The sequence below is a fragment of the Puma concolor genome, chromosome B3 (assembly GCF_028749965.1).
Source record: "Puma concolor isolate L17-30 chromosome B3, mPumCon1.1.hap2, whole genome shotgun sequence".
Taxonomy (NCBI): domain Eukaryota; kingdom Metazoa; phylum Chordata; class Mammalia; order Carnivora; family Felidae; genus Puma; species Puma concolor.
The window spans coordinates 38,061,819-38,082,037 of NC_141672.1; the positions used below are offsets into that span (position 1 = coordinate 38,061,819).

At 41.6% G+C, this 20,219-nt stretch overlaps 1 protein-coding gene across 14 annotated transcripts in view; it reads right to left on the reverse strand.

Moving 5' to 3' along the window:
• Positions 1–20,219, reverse strand: part of SYNE2 (spectrin repeat containing nuclear envelope protein 2) — a 342,816-nt gene that overhangs the window by 77,509 nt on the left and 245,088 nt on the right. For all 14 annotated transcript variants that reach the window (XM_086709562.1, XM_086709567.1, XM_086709569.1 and 11 more), the window contains 15 exons: positions 19,140–19,268; positions 18,506–18,627; positions 18,221–18,362; positions 16,464–16,595; positions 14,886–15,038; positions 14,515–14,724; positions 12,810–12,911; positions 11,807–11,926; positions 11,437–11,637; positions 9,824–9,997; positions 8,372–8,503; positions 4,684–4,880; positions 3,632–3,764; positions 1,963–2,145; positions 1,401–1,547 (listed from right to left, as the gene is read on the reverse strand). In XM_086709562.1, coding sequence (XP_086565688.1) covers positions 1,401–1,547; positions 1,963–2,145; positions 3,632–3,764; positions 4,684–4,880; positions 8,372–8,503; positions 9,824–9,997; positions 11,437–11,637; positions 11,807–11,926; positions 12,810–12,911; positions 14,515–14,724; positions 14,886–15,038; positions 16,464–16,595; positions 18,221–18,362; positions 18,506–18,627; positions 19,140–19,268 — 2,277 coding nt within the window. The remainder of the gene's footprint in view (positions 1–1,400; positions 1,548–1,962; positions 2,146–3,631; positions 3,765–4,683; positions 4,881–8,371; positions 8,504–9,823; positions 9,998–11,436; positions 11,638–11,806; positions 11,927–12,809; positions 12,912–14,514; positions 14,725–14,885; positions 15,039–16,463; positions 16,596–18,220; positions 18,363–18,505; positions 18,628–19,139; positions 19,269–20,219) is intronic.

A 20,219-nucleotide genomic window follows, 5' to 3' on the forward strand; every position in this document is an offset into this window, starting at 1 on the left:
TAAGGAACTTTGCCAGCTTAGGTAGCTTCTCTGTTCCGTAGCAAGCCTAAAAACACCCAGCGCCAAGCATGTTTCTGTCAAGCTGGATACTTATTAAGCTTATCCTCGTAAGTCCTAACACCCCGCTGGAGGCATCAGGGGAAAAACTATGTGGTATATGCTAGGTTACAAGAGTGTAGAAGAATACATGCATGTGGACCCTCCAAAGATTCTACTACTCCCCGAAGTTAGGATGTGCTAGTATATAAAAGTAAAATCCTTGCTAACATCATGCCTCGTGACCAAAGTATTTGTCCTCTGCCTACCAGAAGCTACATCCATCAGCCTGTGAGGTCTTTGAAAGCAAAGACCAGAGACTTCATTGATCTCCTGAGTTCCTAGTGGTGAACACATTACCTGGTACACAATAAATGTTTGTGTGTGGCTTATTAAGTGTGAGTTAAATCTATCTGAAGTCAAATATCACAGAGAAGGCCACATTTATATGTATTTGTAGAAGGGTATCAACTTTTCCTTCTGCATTCTCTTACGCAAAGGACATTGACTTAACACCTGTTGGATGCCAGGTCCTGGGCTAGGTGTGCTGTTTCAGGGAGGTGAAGGATTGGCCCTGCTCTCAAGAAGGAGACAGGCAAGGAAGCAAATAATTATCACACCCTGGAGACGCCTAATCCTAGAAAGTGAACTCGGCTGGCTGGGAGAGTCAGGAGTAGATTTCCAAATCAGGAGATACTTGAGGAGAGTTTTGAAAGATGAACTAAGAGCATTTCTACGGCCACAAGTGGGGCACTAGAATTCCAGGTTGAAGGTATAGCATGTACAAAAGCAGAAGCCAGGGTGCCTGGGTGGCTCAGTCGGTTAAGCCTCTGACTTTGGCTCAGGTCATGATCTCACGGGTCGTGAGTTCGAGCCCCGTGTCGGGCTCTGTGCTGACAGCTCAGAGCCTGGAACCTGTTTCAGATTCTGTGTCTCCCTCTCTCTCTCTCTGACCCTCCCCCATTCATGCTCTGTCTCTCTCTGTCTCAAAAATAAATAAATGTTAAAAAAAAAATTTTTCAAAAGCAGAAGCCGGGAGAACACCAGATGCAGCGGGTTCATTCAGGTCAGGCAGAGTCCAGGATCTATATCGGGGAACGAAAAGATGAGGCTGGAGAAGTAAAGAGGGGCCAGGGCAAGTTAAAAGCTTGGATTCTGTCCTGTGGTGATAGGAGCTCCCAAACGAAACGAGGCAGAATAGAAAAAGTATACTAACGTCTGTCTAGAATCATCCAATATCCCATTCCCCACGCCTAGAATCAGTTCTTCTAAAGCGCACCACACCGGTCTCTTTGGTATTTCCCTTCCAACTGACTTGCCTTCTTAGTTAACGAGCAAGCTTGTGGCTCTTTTCGTATAATTACCTTGTACTTCTGAAGAAGGTTTTTAACTTGAGATGCGGAACTCAGAGAATGCTCACAGTCTTCATCTGCGGTCTGATGTTCCACATCGTTCATCCAGCTAATCATTTCTGTGATTGCTTTACGAGATGGCAATTTCTCCATCTGGAGCTGCAAGGACAAAATGATTTCCATTTAATTACCTGCAGTTGACAAAATGAATCGGGGCATCACTAAAGACGGTATCTGGTTTGATAAAAGGTCTTGCTACATAATTATGCAGGTTGCTCACAAAAACAAACCCGGCATTCAAGCTTAGAATAAGTGACCCCAAAACAATGACGATGACCTTCACATAAAGGAACACAGTGATGCAGATAAACTGGGAAATAAAGTAATTAAGCCTGATTTCTCCGGTAAGAAAGATCCCACTGGAGGAGAGTCCAGTAATTAAGACCCATATTCAGTGGTGCCAGAGGAAAATAGATAGTGTCAATGAAAATTATTGAGTCAGAGAAATAATTTTAAAGGAGTTGTGAGCTAACAAGTGAATGCTAATTTAAATGCTGCGTCTTTAAATACCTACCTGGTGAAGTTTTTCTTGAATATCTGGAAGTTGAGTTATGAGCGTTGTCCATTTCTGTTCGAACTGCGCTAAAGAAGCTCTCAGGGTAGCCGTATCGGCTTCTTTCAGGTGAAGAAGCTGATTCCCAGTACTTATAACCGCAGTCTTCAAGGAGGACTTGTCATCTAGTTCCTTTGAAAACTCCTAGAGGAAACAGCGTGAAAATTTGGAAACATTAAAAATTTGCAAACAGCAAAGAATGACTAAGAGTCAGAATAACTGGTTAGAGTCCCGAACTAAGTACATGAACTCAATTCAAACTGCTAATGCTTGCGTGTGTATCTATAGGTGTGTATGTGTGTGCTCACGAGTGCGTGTGTGCACGCGTGCATGCACACACCCACACCCACACTTTTCCTACTAAGTGTCAGGCACTGTTCCAGGCATTAGGTAAATAGTGGGGAACAAAAGAGAAGGAATTCCTGACCCTTGAGTGGCTTATAATCTAATGGATTAATATTTTTTTTAAAAAAGACCAATCAGGGGCACTTGGGTGGCTCAGCGGGTTAAGCGTCTGACCTTGGCTCAGGTCATGATCTCCTGGTTTATGAGTTTGAGGCCCAAGACAGGCTCTGGGCTCACAGCTCAGAGCGTGGAGCCAGCTTCAGATTCTGTGTCTCCCTCTCTCTCTGCCCCTCCCCTGCTTACACTCCGTCTCACTCTCTCTCTCTCAAAAATAAATAAATATTTTTAAAAATTAAAAAAAAATCAAGTAATAAAATAAAAAAGACCTATCATTTCAACGTTAAGAGAAACAGAACACAAAGTTCCTATTAAATGAACTAAATGCAACTGATTTTTAACTAAAATATTTGAAAACTTTCCTTTGTATTTGTGGGGGTTTTCAAACATATTTTTAAATAATTACATTTTAATACCAAAGTGGGTGATCATTGCTATAAAATAAGAAAAACAGACAAGAAAAGAATACGGGAAAGGAATTTACGTTAGAAAGTTTTATAAATTTATATTACAGAAGTAATAGTTTCCTTTCTTCAAAAAAAAAAAGCTCAAAACAATAGAACATTTTAGTAGAAATGTCAGTTCTGTATATGACAATTTACAACCATGTATCTATTAACTTTAACATTTATGAATTAATAAGTCTGTTAAGTTTTGGGGGAAAAGCAGGGGAGTTATTTCCTGCATTTAAAAAGCATGCTTCATGTCAGAGAAAGTTTTACTTTTATATATATTTTATAGGTTCAAATAAAAGTCTACTTTATCATTGTTTTATTTTATTTTTAAATATTTACTTTGAGAGGGAGAGAGAGAGAGAGCATGCACACAGGGGAGAGGCAAAGAGAGAGCAGAGAGAGAGAGAATCCCAAGCAGGTTCCACTGTCAGCACAGAGCCTGATGCAGGGCTTGAACTCACAAATCATGAGATCACCACCTGAGCTGAAATCAAGAGCTGGATGTTTAACTGACTAAGCCAGCCAGGTGTCCCTATAGTAAATATATAAATGACCGCTATAAACAAATAGCTCTAAGTTTGAAGAATGATATTACCCTAAATTTTATCCCTTATCCACAAATGATTATGGAGACTATCACATTGACCCTGGTCATTTTCCCCTGATATTTATTTCTGGCAATAATTATCTGAGCATATTTTATCATAACTTACAAAAAAACTGTTTATGTTGCTTCTGATTGTATCCAAGTCCTGAGACACATTGAGGGATTGTTCTTTCCAGTAATTCAGAGTTTGCTGAGAAGATTCCAACCACTTGGTTAACTGATCTGAATCTCTGTTATAACTAACAGGAATGAAGTGAGAGAGAAAGAAAATTAGAAACGTACTCTATGGGTGATATGCATCGTTGGCAATTTTTTTCTCATTTTACTTTGTTTTCCTGTGTTGATCAGCTCTATTATTCAAAAAATCATGATGTTTTAAGAATTATACCCTGTTTTATCCCATGCCCCAAATCTGACACTCCTGGCATTTTGTAGGACTGTTATGACTATTCTAGAACAAATGAGCATTTTAAAGTCTAAAACATTTTCTTATTACAGCTACACAAAAACAAACCCATGGGTAAGGACAGCGATTATTTCTGTTCATTAAATGTTGACAGATTTGTTTATAGTAAAAATATAACCAGCATTTGTATAAGTTGCATAACAGTAAACTTATTGGCTAGATTCCAACATATTTACAGGAAACGAAGGAAAATATTGAGCAGAATGCTACCCCTCTTGTAACTCTTAAACTTCTCTAAGGTCCCTAAGAGGCACAGAGGAGGAGATTCAAACGTTCTATGCTCTCTACCTTCCTCAAGGAGTTCAAGATTAGATCCACTAAACAAACAAAATTCTCTGAAGAACTCTGAAGGCTTTTTCCAACTATTCTGTGAGCTAAGATTATTATTTTTTAATTTAAAACCTTTTTAGAGAGTAGGAAAGAGCAACACCGTGGTATAAAGGTCACATGTACAATTTCATAACATAATTCTTACTTTTCACTGAACTGATTACATGTCATCTTGAGTCTGGCAAACCAACCTCAGAGATCCTAGATCGCATCTGGCCCAGAAGAGGGACCCAAGTGCTTAAATTGTTGATGACAAACCTTACAGTAGAGAGACTGCAGGTAAAATCTGGTCGACTGCAGGATCCTCTGAGGTTTTTGTCCACCTGAAAATCTGACCTCAACCCATCCCTAAGAAAACATACCTGAGCAGATGCTTCAGAAGCGTTTGTAGTCTGTGCAGTTCATGGTCAATTTTTCTGTTTAGGGCCAACCACTGCTCTTCTAGTTTCGCAATCTGGCCCTCTAGTTCAGGACAGCTCACGGAGGCCACCAGCTCTCTGCCTTCATTCAGAGTCTGGTAAAGCCGGGCGTGCTTTTCATCAATGTTTCTTTTTATTTGCTACAAAAAGTCAGGTCACAGAATGAATTATTTAAAAATGAAGCCAGTCCATCTATTGACAAATACTTCAGTAGAGGCTACTGAAGAAACAAGAACACAGTCCTAACCCTCAAGACTCTTGCAGTCTGGCTGAAGAAACGTGATTCACGTTTTATTGATCACCTTTCATGATGAGACTGTCCAACTAATGCATTTCTACGGCACATTTCTTCAGTTCTATAGACTTACACATACCAACAGAAAACAAAATGTCACGGCTTTAGACTTGAGAATTCTCCGCCTACAAGTAAAAAACAAGCTGGCAGTCTACGGGGCACGTTCAACTTGTGGACAGGTTTTGTGTGACCTAAAGATTATTTTGAAAACCAGGATATTTTACATAGAAATCAGGATTTCCTGTGACTCGGAGAAAACCAGAAATCTAGCACCCTGGGTCTACACCTTGATGTGGCACAGATGGCCTGGAATTGGGCAGCCAGGCTTCCTTTAGAAGGGCTTGGTCTCTTTGACATTCTGCCACGACAGTCCCCACCACCCTCTGAACACAGAGCCAGTCAGCGTCCATATTTCTGTTCTCGTCTGGCCCCTGTTAGAACTTTACATTACAAATAGGTTTGAAGGGGATGAGAAAACATTTATCATCCCTTAGACCCGAATAGTAGAAAAAAAACTCATTTCTAGAGTCTTCTAAGTATAAGGATTCAACGGGGAGTAAGGAAGAGGACTTTAGAAGAATAAATTAGTACATCACTAATCCAACTTCATGAAAAGAAAATCTTTAGAACAGCAATACAACGACCCCTTGAAGAGAACTCTGTCTAAAGGCAATTACCTTCCACCACTGGGTTCAGCCACTGACACTTATCCTGACAGCTACTGAAATTTAATCTTCAAAAATAAATTATAATCAAAATATAATTTTTCCAACTAACTTAAGCCTTTTAAAAATCACTAAAGATTTCTACTTCCAATGCCCTTTCCACTGCTCTCATTTGTAATCCCCTCTTCTCATCTGAGTCGGCATGGGAAAATGTCCAACATCTGTTTAAAAAAAAAAAAACAAAAAACAGTTCTGGGGCACCTGGGTGGCTCTAAGTCGGTTAAGCATCTGACTCTTGATTTCTGCTCAGGTCATGATCTCACAGTTTGGTGGGTTGGAGCCCCGCGTCAGGCTCGGTGCTGACAGCTCAGAGCCTGGAGCCTGTTTCGGATGCTGCGTCCCCCTCTCTCTCTGCCCCTCCCCCACTGATGCTCTCTCTTTCAAAGATAAGTAAACATTAAAAAAAAAGCTCTAATTTCCCAAGCCTTCAGTGAAAGACCAAGACACTTCATCTTTAGATTATCCCTGAGAATTTTTTTTTTAATGTTTTTTATTTATTTTTGAGACAGAGAGAGACAGAGCATGAGCGGGGGGGCGGGCAGGCAGGGAGAGAGGGAGACACAGAATACAAAGCAGGCTCCAGGCTCTGAGCTGTCAGCACAGAGCCCGACGCGGGGCTCGAACTCACGGACTGCGAGATCATGACCTGAGCTGAAGTCGGACGCCCAACCGACTGAGCCACCCAGGCGCCCCTCCTGAGAATTTTTAATTACCCCATTTTATACACAGGAGTCAGACTGCAATGGTCACTCAGCCATGAGGTGCTGAGCCAGCATTTAAATGAGGTTTGCTCAACTGCAGAGGCCACACAAATGCTATGTTCCGTGGCCCACAGATGTCCACCGATCAAAATACATGCAAATCTCTCCATGACGCAGAACACGGAGAACGACCTGAAGAAGTCCATAAGTGAGATGGGCTTTACAAGGTATCTTTTTTTTTTTTTTTTTGAGAGAGAGAGAGAGAGAGAGAGAGAGAGAGAGAGAGAGAGAGAGAGAAACTGTGTGTGTGTGTGTGTGTGAGAGAGAGAGAGAGAGAGAGAGAGAGCCAGGAAGAGCGGCAGAGGGAGACAGAGAATCCCAAGGGGCTTGATCCCAAGACCCTGGGATCATGACCTGGGCTGAAATCAAGAGTCAGACGCTTGACCGACTGAGCCACCCAGGTGCCTCATATATCTCTCTTTTAGTTTGACAAATTTATTTAAGAGTTTTAGAACAATTATTTCAGTTTTTAAAAATCTCAAATTTAACAGATTCACAGGTTGCACTTTAAGGGACATGATCCCTTGTCCACCTGAGAGAGGTGGGCTAATACAAACAGTTCCTTAACATAATGAGGTTTAAAATGCCGTTTTCAACTGCCTTCTCTTAGCTCTTTGGACGTACTTCTGCATCCCCAGGCTAACAAAGAATTAAGCAGCAGCTTCCCACCCCCAGAAGATTCAGATTTATCTTAGGGGCGCCTGGGTGGCTCAGTCGGTTAAGCGGCCGACTTCAGCTCAGGTCATATCTCACGGTCCGTGAGTTCGAGCCCCGCGTCGGGCTCTGTGCTGACAGCTTGGAGCCTGGAGCCTGTTTTGGATTTTGTGTCTCCCTCTCTCTCTGACCCTCCCCCGTCCATGCTCTGTCTCTCTCTCTGTCTCAAAAATAAATAAATGTTAAAAAAAAAAATTAAAAAAAAAAAGATTCAGATTTATCTTAGAGTTAAGCTCAATTGGACAAGATGGCAAAGAGATCAATTATACCTCTCTAGGCGTCTAGATAGCAGGACTACAGTGTCCGTGTCTTTGCAAAATGTTCCTTATAGGAGCTTAAATGCTACTGAGGAATGCCAGGGTCCTGCCAAGGATTTCATTTTCCATCCGGTCTATTCAGGCAACAAACCTACTCTTGAAGTTTCGAAGTTGGCATTTGAGAACCACGCCCAGCATCACAACTCAGAGGCTGACAACACATTTGAAAGTTAAAACTAAATATTTCAAGTTTCTGTCGAGAAGACTTAAAACTCGTTTTCTCGTTGGTCATGATCTCAAGGCCACTTGAAAACTATTCTAGGGTTCCATCTTTTCCATGGCATCGAAGTTTGGGACACAGAGACTTGGATGATAACACTAAATGTTACACACAAAACATTTTGTCTGAAGTCTTTTTATAATGCTGGTGGCAGGTGACAGATTATCGCCTGTCTCAGAGGCTATGTCCAAACAGGGCTTCACCGAAGTAAGAAAACCACATATAGGTTTAGTGGCCCATGGTTTACAACGTTCTTTCTGTACTTTGGCTCATTTCTATATCTGCTGACATCCACTTCCTGAGATGGGTAGGAGAACTAGCGTGATTCCCTACAGTATACAAAGAAACTGAGACTTAGAGACAAAAAGTTGACATGCTTGACGGGTGAGAGCCAGGACTCGTACCCAGCACCTCGACCCCAAGCCTCAAGTATAATGAAAGACTCAAAATCAAATCCACGGGTTCCCTGAATATCAGTCTAATAGTGCATGGTGTGAGGAACAACACTTCAAATTCAAAGTCGAGCAATTTAGTCAAAACAAAAGAAAACGCAAAGTGCCACGGACGCTGCCTCTGACGGATTCAACGGTGCAAAATACCTGGTAAAATGAAATCCTTTCCACTAATCTTTCCTCTGTCTCTTCCACCAGACTCACAGAGGGCAACGTAGATACAAGAATTTCCAGATCCTTTTCAAGAGATGCATAGTTTTCATCAAATTCTTCCCATTTCTAGAGAATCAAGAACATAGTATCAGTGGGAGCCCTTTTCTAGATTCGTTCCAGCCAATGACAAAATCGATCATATGAAATAAAAACGAACTGAGACCATACGAACTTCAAGCACAGATTCCAGGGGTTTCTGAGAGATATAACCTACTCTCGTAAGAACTCAGGGTCCGATGGAAAACAGTTCCGTTGCCTTTGTGGAGAGGGTTTTGAAAAATCCAGTTGGCATTCGTGTTTTATGCTTGTCTCATCAAACTGAGTAAGGACCAAGATTAAGTGAGAGGGTTACACCTCTCAGCCTGCACCTCTGTGGAGACTTCAGAGTCAGAAGAGAGTCGTTCTCACACTTGGAAAGGAAGGGGCTAACTTTTAAAGCTTTTCTCAGCAGAGGCTCCGAGTAGGTTGCTTCTACCCTCTCTGCTCCAACCCCTAGCCCACTGAACATTACCCTGTGATGCTGCTAGAAGCAGAATTCCACTGTTGGAGGAATGTGGGCTTACACTTCATTAGGAGAGTACTATTTCCTTAGGCTGACTCTTGCCTTGTCCCAGTTCTATTTCTATAGAAGCCCACCACTAGGACCTCAGCACGCTACAGAGCTGACTTACGGACACTAAATATCACCTGCTGGAAAAAGAACCACCTTATTGATTCTCTTATCTACCGAAGTAGTGGGTCACGAGGCTGTGAGGGGCACTCTTTGGACTCGGGGCGGGGGGGGGGTCTCTTTTTTTAAATACCATGAAATATTACTAGAAATATCAATTTGACAAGCTAACCAGAAAATTGATTTCATTAGCCTAACATAACATGATCACATTACAAAGTTGAAGATTTCCTTGCTTTTGGGTTACTTCCTTTAAGTGCTAACATCCACGGTGTGTAAGAAGTTAAAGGTGAGAACTTTCAAACGGAGAAAGAACTTGATGCAAACTTAATTTTCTTCTTGGATTTAAGACTACCAGGAGTCCACTCCAGCAGCAGAACATCCGGACCTGCCCTCTTTGGGGAGCACGGTTTCTGAACCACCGTTTCATCCAAATGACCTCTTTCTGGATCTCAAAGTGCGCTTCCAATTTTGTTTATTTGCACACAAACCTAAAGGTGGAAAGACATGCCATCCCCTCGTTCCCGCGTGCGGAATCTCAGCAACTATTTCATTCCGGGAGCAGCAGTCAGGGCTAGAACAGGCTTCCATCTCCTCAGTGTTAGTTCCCATTTAACTACTGCTTAATGGTAACTCGACACCTCTGGACACCAGCAGGTGGTGGTCCAAGGTCCAGAATTCCAGGGTTAAGCACAACGTTTACGTATCTCAAGTACCTGCAATAAACTTTGCAGCTTTATTCCACGTTGGTGTGACTTTTCTTCCAGTAATTTAATTTCTTGTATTTGTTCTGCCCAAAATGTGTCTTTCTTTTGCAGTAAAGAAGGAGGCATTCTGTTGGAGTATGTTTGGATCAACAGCATGTCAGCAACAAGCTTCTGGAAAAAAAGCTGTAAAATGGACAAGACTTGTTATTTATTTCTACATCGTGAAACTTAAAAACTGAGTTACTTCAACTTTTTACACAGGTGTATTTACTTTTATTTATTTTTTTTAATTAAAAAAAATTTTTTTTTAATGTTTGTTTATTTTTGAGAGAGAGAGAGACAGACAGAGTGTGAGCTGGGGAGGGGCAGAGAGAGAGGGAGATACAGAACCCGAAGCTGGCTCCAGGCTCTGAGCTGTCAGCACAGAGCCTGACATGGGGCTCGAACTCATGAACCATGAGATCACGACCTGAGCTGAAGTCGGACACTTAAAACTGACTGGCCACCCAGGCACCCCCCCAGTTACTCTAAGTTTTAAGAAACTTTACAAAAAGGTCGATACTGACATGGCCGATTAATTTCAAGACACTAAATTGGATGGATAGATGAGTGAGCCCAAGGAGCCCACACATGGAACAGCCAGAGGTTCCTACACTCTGGCTTGATTTTCTACTCAATAACATGGCCAAGTACAAGAATTTGTTGACAGGGTCTGTTGGGATCCTGGTACGTAAAAGCTCCCAGAACAACACTTTAAGAACCTTTACACAAGAAGTCTTTAGCTTCACATGGTTCTCCTCCATTTGCATAGTCAGCTGTCCCTTCTAATTGTCTGTAGGAACTTCTTATGCGAATCCTTTCTCCTACTCCCTTGAAAAGGGTATGTAGAAGGTTTATAAAAGCATCCAGCACAAATCCTGACACACTGTAGATATCCATAATATTATTTTTTCCTTTCCCCCTCCAATCTTTATAGAATATTTACCTTTGGATTTCTTAGAACAAGGTCTCCTTATCACATGCCTAGACTTCAGCTTGTTGGAGGCAGAAATGGTCTTTCCCATTTTTTTTTTTTGCATCAGTACTTAAATTACTACATGTCTTTAGGTGGTGATCATGAGGCTGTTGTGTAATAAAATGAACGGACAACTAAAAGATTTATTGTAGCATTACACTAGATATACATTTATATATTGAGGTATAGATATTTTTTTGGCCTCAGTTCTCAGGAAAGCCTTCCCTAATCTCCTGAATTCAATTTCCCCTCTTAAATGCTCTGAAAGCATGTGTCTCAATTTTAATTTTAAATTTGTTTGGAATGACTTGCTCATAAATGTCTCTCTTTCAACCAAAAGCTCCGTGAACGTAAGGAACTATATCTGTTTTCCCTCACAATCACATCCTTAGAGGTCAGCGGAGTTCCTGATATCCAGTAAGCCGTCTAATTGATGTTAGTTCAAACAAAGAGTGAATGAATGAATGAATGAATGAACAATGTATATTTCACCAATGAATGAATGAATGAACAATGTATATTTCACCAAGGAAGAAAATGGATGCTCTATGGTTAAGTCAGAAAGACTTAAAGTCTATGAAAAGGTAATCTGACCCACGCGTCTTACCTTGTGATTCTGTATTTGAGCCTGTAAGGCATCTTTACTTTTGGGTTGTTTTAAGTGGTCATGAGCAAGCTTTTCCTTTCCAATAGCCATTAGTTCCACCATGCCTTGCAATAAGGCATCTTGCTGGCTCTCAGTGATGAAAGGGCTGCTGAGTTCTGTGTACCGAGCTCTCAAGATTCCCCACATACTGTCAAGCACATCCTGAAAAGAAAGAACGTTTTCATCCAACCACGAAAATAATCCAGATGGAGAACAAAGCTAAACTCTCTTTGGAGAACAAACCTGAACTCTCTTTCTGGAAGAACAAGAAAGTCTCACTCCCTTATAATCATAGCGATTCACTGACCGAATGTTTTCTGCTCACACATACCTCTAATTTGTAAACCTCTTGCAGTAACACGTAAGGTAAACGAAGCCTCTCCCCTTCGTCTCTTAGTTTTGCCACTCGGCTCTCGGAGTTCTGCAGCTCCACTGTATACACATCTGCTTTCTACGGTGAGAGACAATGCAAAAAAGCAAACCCTTTCAGAAGCCAGAGAAGTGCGCATATTCATTGTAAAAGAATGAAACCGTATAGAAAAAATTAAGGGAAAAATGAAAGTCCCACTTCTCCTCCCTCACCTCCAGCTTCTCCCGGAAAATTTGTCCCCAACACGTTTGTAGCACGGACCAGAAGTATATGTGCACATCCTTAAACTTAATGAACGCGCACATCACTCTGTTCTGCAGGCTGCCTCCTTACTTACCAGCTGCTCTGCAAGTCAGTACAAATACCGGACTCCTTGCAAATGGACACACACTGCTTTTCTAAGAGTCTGCTCTTAATGCCTTTTGGGCTATCAAAGCGTTTTTAGTTCAAGCAGTGCTGCTAGGGCCATCCTTGAGTATTTATATACACGTTTCTCTATGCCCTTGTCTTCCTTCCTTAGGATAAGTGCAACCCCTATAGCACTATCTGTCCACAGAAGGTCCTCAATTCATACTTGCTGAATAAATGAATGAAGTGAGCCTACTGTGGGTGGAAGCGCATTCACACGTAAAATTCTGATTTATAGCCAACCGATCCTGAGAAGCTGGACAAATTCTCCTCCCGAGAGAATGGGAGTCTCATTTCCTAATGCTCTCACTGACCCTGCACAAACTTCCATTTTTGCCTGGTTGATAGGTGACCATGGTGTTGTGTCGGTTTAATTTACTCTTCATAAGGTACTACTCATGAGATATTTTTAAAGGTCCACATAAAGAGTTCTCGTTTCTATTTGTTTACTCTAGCCTTGCCACTGCTCCCAAAGGAAAGTGCTTCAGAAACACAGCTTCTACACAAAACTCTTTGGTCCAAAGTCAGATCAGTGTAATTGTTTTGACTTGATTACCTGAAGCTGTTCATCAATACTCTGGCCACTAATTTCATTCAAAGACTGTTGTAAAGATGTTTTATTCTTAGTAAGTTGATCATACAATCGCTTTATTTCATTCTGTATAGGAAGATAAATGCAACAAACAGTAAGAATCTCATGCGGGCCCCTTTAATACCTTACAAAAAATTTAGCCGTCCTTTAATTTTTATGCTAACAGAAGTTCCAAACATATACCAAAATAGAGGAATTGCCTAGCTTTAACAATTATTGACTTGTGACTGGTCATCTCTGCTCTGTGCCCTCCCCTGAGCCTTCTTAACTATATCTAATCTCCTTCCCCTCAGAATATTTTGAAACAAATCACAGATATTTCACCACGGTAAGTTTCGGTATGTGTTTTTAAAAGATAAAGATTCCTCCCTTTAGAAACAGTACAAAATTGGGGTGCCTGAGTGGCTCAGTCAGTTAAGCGTCCAACTTCAGCTCAGGTCATGATCTCACAGCTTGGGAGTTTGAGCCCCACGTCGGGCTGTGCTGACAGCTCAGAGCCTGGAGCCTGCTTCGGATTCTGTGTCTCCCTCTCTCTCTGCCCCTCCCCTGCAAGCTTTCTGTCTCTCTCTCCCTCTCTCAAAAATAAACAAACGTTAAAAAAAATTTTTTTTAATATTACAAATCAACAACCATTCCCTAGTATCATTAGCTATAGGAAAGGGTTCACATTTCTCTAATTAGCTATAATTTTTCCTTTTGGTTTGTTTGAATTGGAATCTAAATGAGGTCCAACAGGTTGCAAGGGACTAATACAGGTGTTAAGTCTCTTGTGATCTGCAGGCTCCCCAACCATCTCTCTTGTTTATTCCTGGGGTTTTGGGTGGGATGGTGAAAACACAGGTCTTTTACTCTATACAGCTTCCCACGGTCTGGATTTGGCTGACCCCCCCCCCCCCCCCCCCCCCCCCCCCAGTGCTGCAATGCTCTTCTCTTGTGTCTATTTTGCGTGATCAGATTGAGGTTTGACTTTACGGGCAAGACTCCTTCATAAGTGGTGTTGTGTTTCATTTCTTTTTCTCTAGTTAGGAAACTACTAGAATTGTCTGTCTGCTTGCCTCAAGTCTGTCCTCTAATCCACAGTAGTTAACAACCAGGTGAATCTACCTGAAACATACACAAACTGTCCTTCTTTTGCTCAAAAACTTTAATGGTTGGGGCGCGTGGGTGGCTCAGTCGGTTAAGCGATCGACTTCGGCTCATGTCATGATCTCACGGCTTGTGACTTTGATCCCCGCGTCAGGCTCTGTGCTGACAGCTCAGAGCCTGGAGCCTGCTTCGGATTCTGTGTCTCCCTCTGTCTCTCTACCCCTCCCTTGCTCATGCTCTGTCTCTTTCTTCTCAAAAATAAATAAAAACATTTAAAAAATTAAAAAAAAAAAAACTTTAATGGCTCCCTGTTACTGAGAAATCCTCCCCTAGGACAATCATTAATGACTAAAGGTAACACAGGAAAGAAACGGTTCATTAGCCCGATCCAACAAATTCATACCACAACTTTGGGAAGGACCTTGCCTTCAAATGGTCTCCAAACACAGGCACCGAACTAATCTAAAGACCTTCACAGAAAGAACCTCTCACCACTTTCCTTAGCAATTCCTAATCATGACTGCCACCAGGAATAGGAATGAATAGAAATTAGCCAAAGTAGGCTGAGTGCCTAGCCCTGTACCTGATAACTGCGGTTATAGTCGAGGCCAGCTTTTAGGGACTTGCTCCTAGAGGCAGCTGTGGCCTGGGTGTGCTCCAGGTAGACTTGGAGGTTATTAAAACATTCATGGAACAAGTCGGCATTCTTCCCAGACCAAGTCATGGCTTTCAAAAGATCATCCTTCTTATCACCCATGGCTAAGTAAAGTTTTTTCAACTCAAGAGCCAGTGTCTGCGAAGAGGTGAGAAGGAAAGACACAGTGAATAGACTCTGACTTTAAGAGGCTTCAGCTCTGGCTTAAACAGCGTGACTTTAAGAGGCTTCAGCTCTGGCTTAAACAGCGGGCTGTTTGCAGCAACGGCCAACACATGGGCTTATTGGAAATTCCTTACCTCGTAGTGCACCTGCCGAGCACAGACATCCTCTCTGAAGAGCCCAGGTGTCTGCAGCATCTCCTCCACACTGGCAAGGCACTGACTGAGGGTCAGAAATAGTTCAAATAATTTTTTATCCAAATTTATGTATGTTTCTTCTGTCATGTTTTCCTGAATCAAGAGGAAAAAAGAAAAAAATAAATATTAGGATTCCTTGCCTTCCTGAGCCTCCATTTTCCCTGGTTTTGTTATGGTTTACAATTTACGTTATACTTTTTTATAATTGGTTGTTTTGAACACTTTGTGAATCAGGTAGAAGAATAAACAAATACAATTAAGATGTTAAGTCTGAGAAAAACAAGTTTAAGAAACTCAACGCTTGGTAGTGAGTAACCACTGAAATGGAATTAAAAGGTAAATAACAAAATGAAGGACTTCCTTAGCGGGGCCATCCATGTGGAAGTGTGGTCCCAAGGAAAGCATACTATCCCTCTTCCCACGGCTCCCTGCCTCCCACATTATAAGGTAGGAGAAAGTGGGTTAATGGAATCAAGTACAGCCTGGAGAAGGAGAAGAAGACATTTGAAAGGGATGATTGGGAAGAGGTACAGTATCTTAAAGATAGATGGTAGGCACGGCATGGTAACTACAGTTAATAAATGCTGTGTTACATATTTGAAAGTTGTCAAGAGAGTAGATCTTACAAGTTCTCATTTCAGGAAAAACATTTTTTGAAAATTGTCAAGAGAGTTGTCAAGAGAGTAGATCTTAAAAGTTCTCATTTCAGGAAAAACATTTTTATAACTGTATGTGGTGATGGATGTTAGATTCATTGTGGTGATCATTTCACAAAATATACAAATACTGAATCATTATGGTGGACACCTGAAGCTAATATGTCAGTTACATCTCAATAAAAAAAAGATATGGATGGGCTGTGGAGTGGGGGTGGAAATTAGAAGTGTTATATATGGGCTGATTGTGAGAATTAAGGCCATCCTTAGATGTACAACTTCAAGGGAGGCACCTAGGGTTGTGCGATTGTTTCCTAGTGAGTTTGGGAGCCACAAGGTCTCCTTATATTTTAGCATAAGCTGTTGGAGCCACCTCTTTTTCTTTACCAATGAACACCCTGAATTCTTGACCAGGCACAAGATATTTAGAAGCATGCGAAAGCTAGTAATCACCCCAATTTAGATTCTATTTCCTATGGTCTTCTCTGGTTTATACTTAACATTACCCAGCACACCGTTTCAGCATTCAGCTTAGTCAAGGTTGGAAATCTTGTCAATACTCCCCTCCTTCCTTACCCGTCCAATCACAGAGCACCACTGCAGACAGTACTAATCAACAACGATCCTCGTTCCTGCCGATCTTAGACTTGGGTTCAATGATCTTTGTACATGGTGGTCTCGGCAGGTGCTACCACAGTCATCAGAGTCGGCAAGAGATAAACTCTACTTGCAATTCTAGGACCCATTCCACCATGGATTCTACCATTTATTCAATTTAAAAAATGATGGCTAGTTTACAATGTCACATTTCCCTTCTTTTTTGATATTGCAGTGAGGAAAATATGTAATGTGAAGCTGCTACCTGGGTCTGAAGATTATTTGCTTCTTGACGCAGGTCTTCAAGCTGTGTGGTATATGTTTTCAGTTCTTCAGTTGTTGGGTATCTAAAGTTATACACACTCACACTGGGTAGAATACTCATATCTGTGGCAACCTATATGAAAAAAGAGAAACCTCATTACAATTTGAGATCCTGCTGCTGTTAACGTTAAACAGCAAAAATGCTTTTCCACGTGCTATCTTCCAAGTTACTTTCTTGGTAAATGTTTTTGTCTACCTTGTCACTTGTAAGAAAAAATTAAATTTTAAATATTGTGGACAGCTTTGAAAGGTCATGAAAAGCTTTACTTAGACACTTGAGGGTCTATTGAGATAACAAAATGAGACAAGATAAACCATAACTTGAAAATAGAGTAAAATCACTAATGTTTCAATTTGGTAGCAATGCCATTCACGTTATGAGGTTAGTGGTTTCTCTTCCCATTTATTGGTAGACCCCTGGTATAGAGCCAACTCTTAGAATTGTCCCCTCCAGGTACAGACTTGCATCTTGATCTGTTATTGGAAAGCTAAATAAGCATTAAAAATTAGCTGTGACTCTAGAAGACAGAAAGATTCAGAGTTAATTCCCTTTTCAAATTAGAAAACTAATAAATACAAAGAAACAGAGTGGGATGGTGTCAGATTCTGCCTGGGGAAAAGAACTGATGATGTTCTGCGGTTGGAAAGAGAACAATATACGTGTTACAGTGTGTATGATGAGGAGAAACCAAGACTAAAGCCAATGAGTTTAATTCAACATCAATAGGCCAGAAAAGGTTCTCGGCAGAATAGAACAGGAAAGTTCCCACCAGACTGGAGAACTGGGCAACAGGCGGTAACCTTTGCCCAGGCAGGTTGGGTGCAAAGTTAAAGGCAGAAGCTTGACAGCTGTGACCAACAGTGTTAATCTGCTCACGGGCTCCCTGCTCAGAGAGAAATCCAGCAGCAGCTGGCCCAGCATGATTAAGAACTGTGACGGGAGTAAGACAGTGTGTTTGTGGGACACAGGTACCTGGCACACTGTAGATTCCAAATCATCTTGATGAATGAATGACGCTAATATAGCATTGTGTCATTAAAACATTAAACAATTAAAACAGTTAACAATCAGGGCGCCTGGGTGGCGCAGTCGGTTAAGCGTCCGACTTCAGCCAGGTCACGATCTCGCGGTCCGTGGGTTCGAGCCCCGCGTCGGGCTCTGGGCTGATGGCTCAGAGCCTGGAGCCTGTTTCCGATTCTGTGTCTCCCTCTCTCTCTGCCCCTCCCCCATTCATGCTCTGTCTCTCTCTGTCCCAAAAATAAATAAAAAACGTTGAAAAAAAATATTATTCATTCCTTTATTCATTCAACATATTGAAACTGAGACTTCACAATGTTTCAGATACTGTGCCAGGCACTCAAATGTGAACCAGGCAGACATGGTCTTTTCTTCCTATACCACTTAATGGGGGAATACAGACAAATAAACAGGTACTCAGTATCGTAAGAGCTGTGATTAGGGAAGCTCAGAGTGCCACAAAAGCACAAAGGAGTGGCACTTCACGCAGACTTCCAGGGGGGGTGAAAAAGGGTCGGCCAGATGAAAAACCCACTTGGCATCTTCGCTTTCTGAAAACCAACGATTTTATTTCCGCCTAACGCGGAACACGTATACGGGTACTTAATGAATGCTTCTTGCATTTTCAAAGACAAATGTGTTTATTTATGATTTACACCGTGTGCGTCACATCCACTGACCTGAGGCTGCACAAGCTGAGGTAGCGGTAGCCCGATCTTTGATGACAGTTCGTGACGTAAATATTGCCACTTATCCCCACTTTGGCCCTGAGTTGACAAGACCGAGTCTGGAACATCCTTTGCGGGGCTAGATGCCTTAATGCTTTTAAAGGGAAATAAAAGGTGAAAAGAATAATCAACAGATAATTTTGGTTGCATTCGGTAAGAGTTTTAGAAGTGATTTAAGAAGAAATGCTCTGAATTCTCCCAACCATAGCTGAATGTCCAACTCTAAAAATGTCTTACCTCTCAGATGATTTCTGAGTTGTATCTTTATCAGGTTGGCAAAACTGGGGCCGTATTTTCTTAGCATTAAATTCTACGAATTTGATGAAATCTTTCTGTTCCGTTGGTTTTAACTCCGGGACCTATCATTGAATGAGATTCAAATGGTCCAGTCAAAGTTTTCCAATGACAGCCAACGGTTTCTTCTGTTGAGAGCATCTCATTTTGAACCATTTCCTCAATTATTATCTACTATTTCCCTTTCTTGCTTGCTTGTTCCCCTTAACTTTTATTTCTCAAAAACCTACTTCAAGTATTCACACAATGATCAAGTAAATATTACAATATATGCTACACACATGGAAAGTCCCCTAAAATATGCAAAACACGTTTAGAAACAATAGGGAAAGAGGTGTTATGGTTAGAGAGGTAAGTCCCCCTGAAGGTATTTACTTCATTTGAAATAAGATGCAAATCAATAAAATAGCAAAGTTAGAGTGTCCCCACCTGCAGAAGGCGAAAGCAAGGTGGGTGTTGCAGTAAATGCTTACCACTCACACACACCCTCCAGGAGCAGTTTGGTACTTAGTTCAAAGGGAAATTCCATACGGAAACCTTTATTCTTATCCTTGTATCTGTTAAAGGCTGCAATTACCTGTTGCTGCTGGAAATCTTTTTGTCTGCTGAATTGTGGCCTTTCACTTACAACAGGTTCAAGTTCAGAAAGGTTATCTGGTTGGAGATCATTTTGATGCTCTGAAGGTTTCTTTAGTGTGGCAGAATGCTGCAAAACATTTGATGATGGCAGACTATTTAAAAAATGACTCCCTTTATTTTAGTCCTACTAATGAGACCGCATAATAGGAAAGTTTTATATCAAGTGACTAGGTTTCATTATTTATTACAAGTATATACTATGATTTAAGGTAGTTGTTTCAAAACAACTTCAAAAAACCATTACATTTGATGAAGTGGTCATTTTATTTATTTTTAAAAATTTTTTTTTCAACATTTATTTATTTTTGGGACAGAGAGAGACAGAGCATGAATGGGGGAGGGGCAGAGAGAGAGGGAGACACAGAATCGGAAACAGGCTCCAGGCTCTGAGCCATCAGCCCAGAGCCCGACGCGGGGCTCGAACCCACGGACCGCGAGATCGTGACCTGGCTGAAGTCGGACGCTCAACCGACTGCGCCACCCAGGCGCCCCGTATTTTTTTAAATGTTTATTTTTGAGAGAGAGACAGAGTGCAAGCAGGGGAGGGGCAGAGAGAGAGGGAGACACAGAATCCGAAGCAGGCTCCAGGCTCTGAGCTGTCAGCACAGAGCCCGACGCGGGGCTTGAACTCACGGGGTGTGAGATCACGACCCGAGCCAAAGTCGGATGCTTGACCGACTGAGCCACCCAGGCGCCCCTGAAGTGGTCATTTAATTTTCTCAGTGTAATTCATCCAATGAATTACTAAAAACTAGGAAATGTATTGCTTCTCTGTTTTAAGAACAAAATAAAACACACACACACACCCCGAAAAGAGAAATAGTACTAATGCTTATAAATGCAAATTTCCCATAGGTCCAAAACATTTTTTCAAAAGAGAGGACATATGAGGATGAAAGGGGAACCACAGAGTCTGTGTATCTGCAGCCAATCTTATTTCTGTGAATGTAAGTCCGTTGAGTAGGAACCACCATCTCCTAAGTATAGATGCAAATCTCATATAGTAAGGTTCTACTCA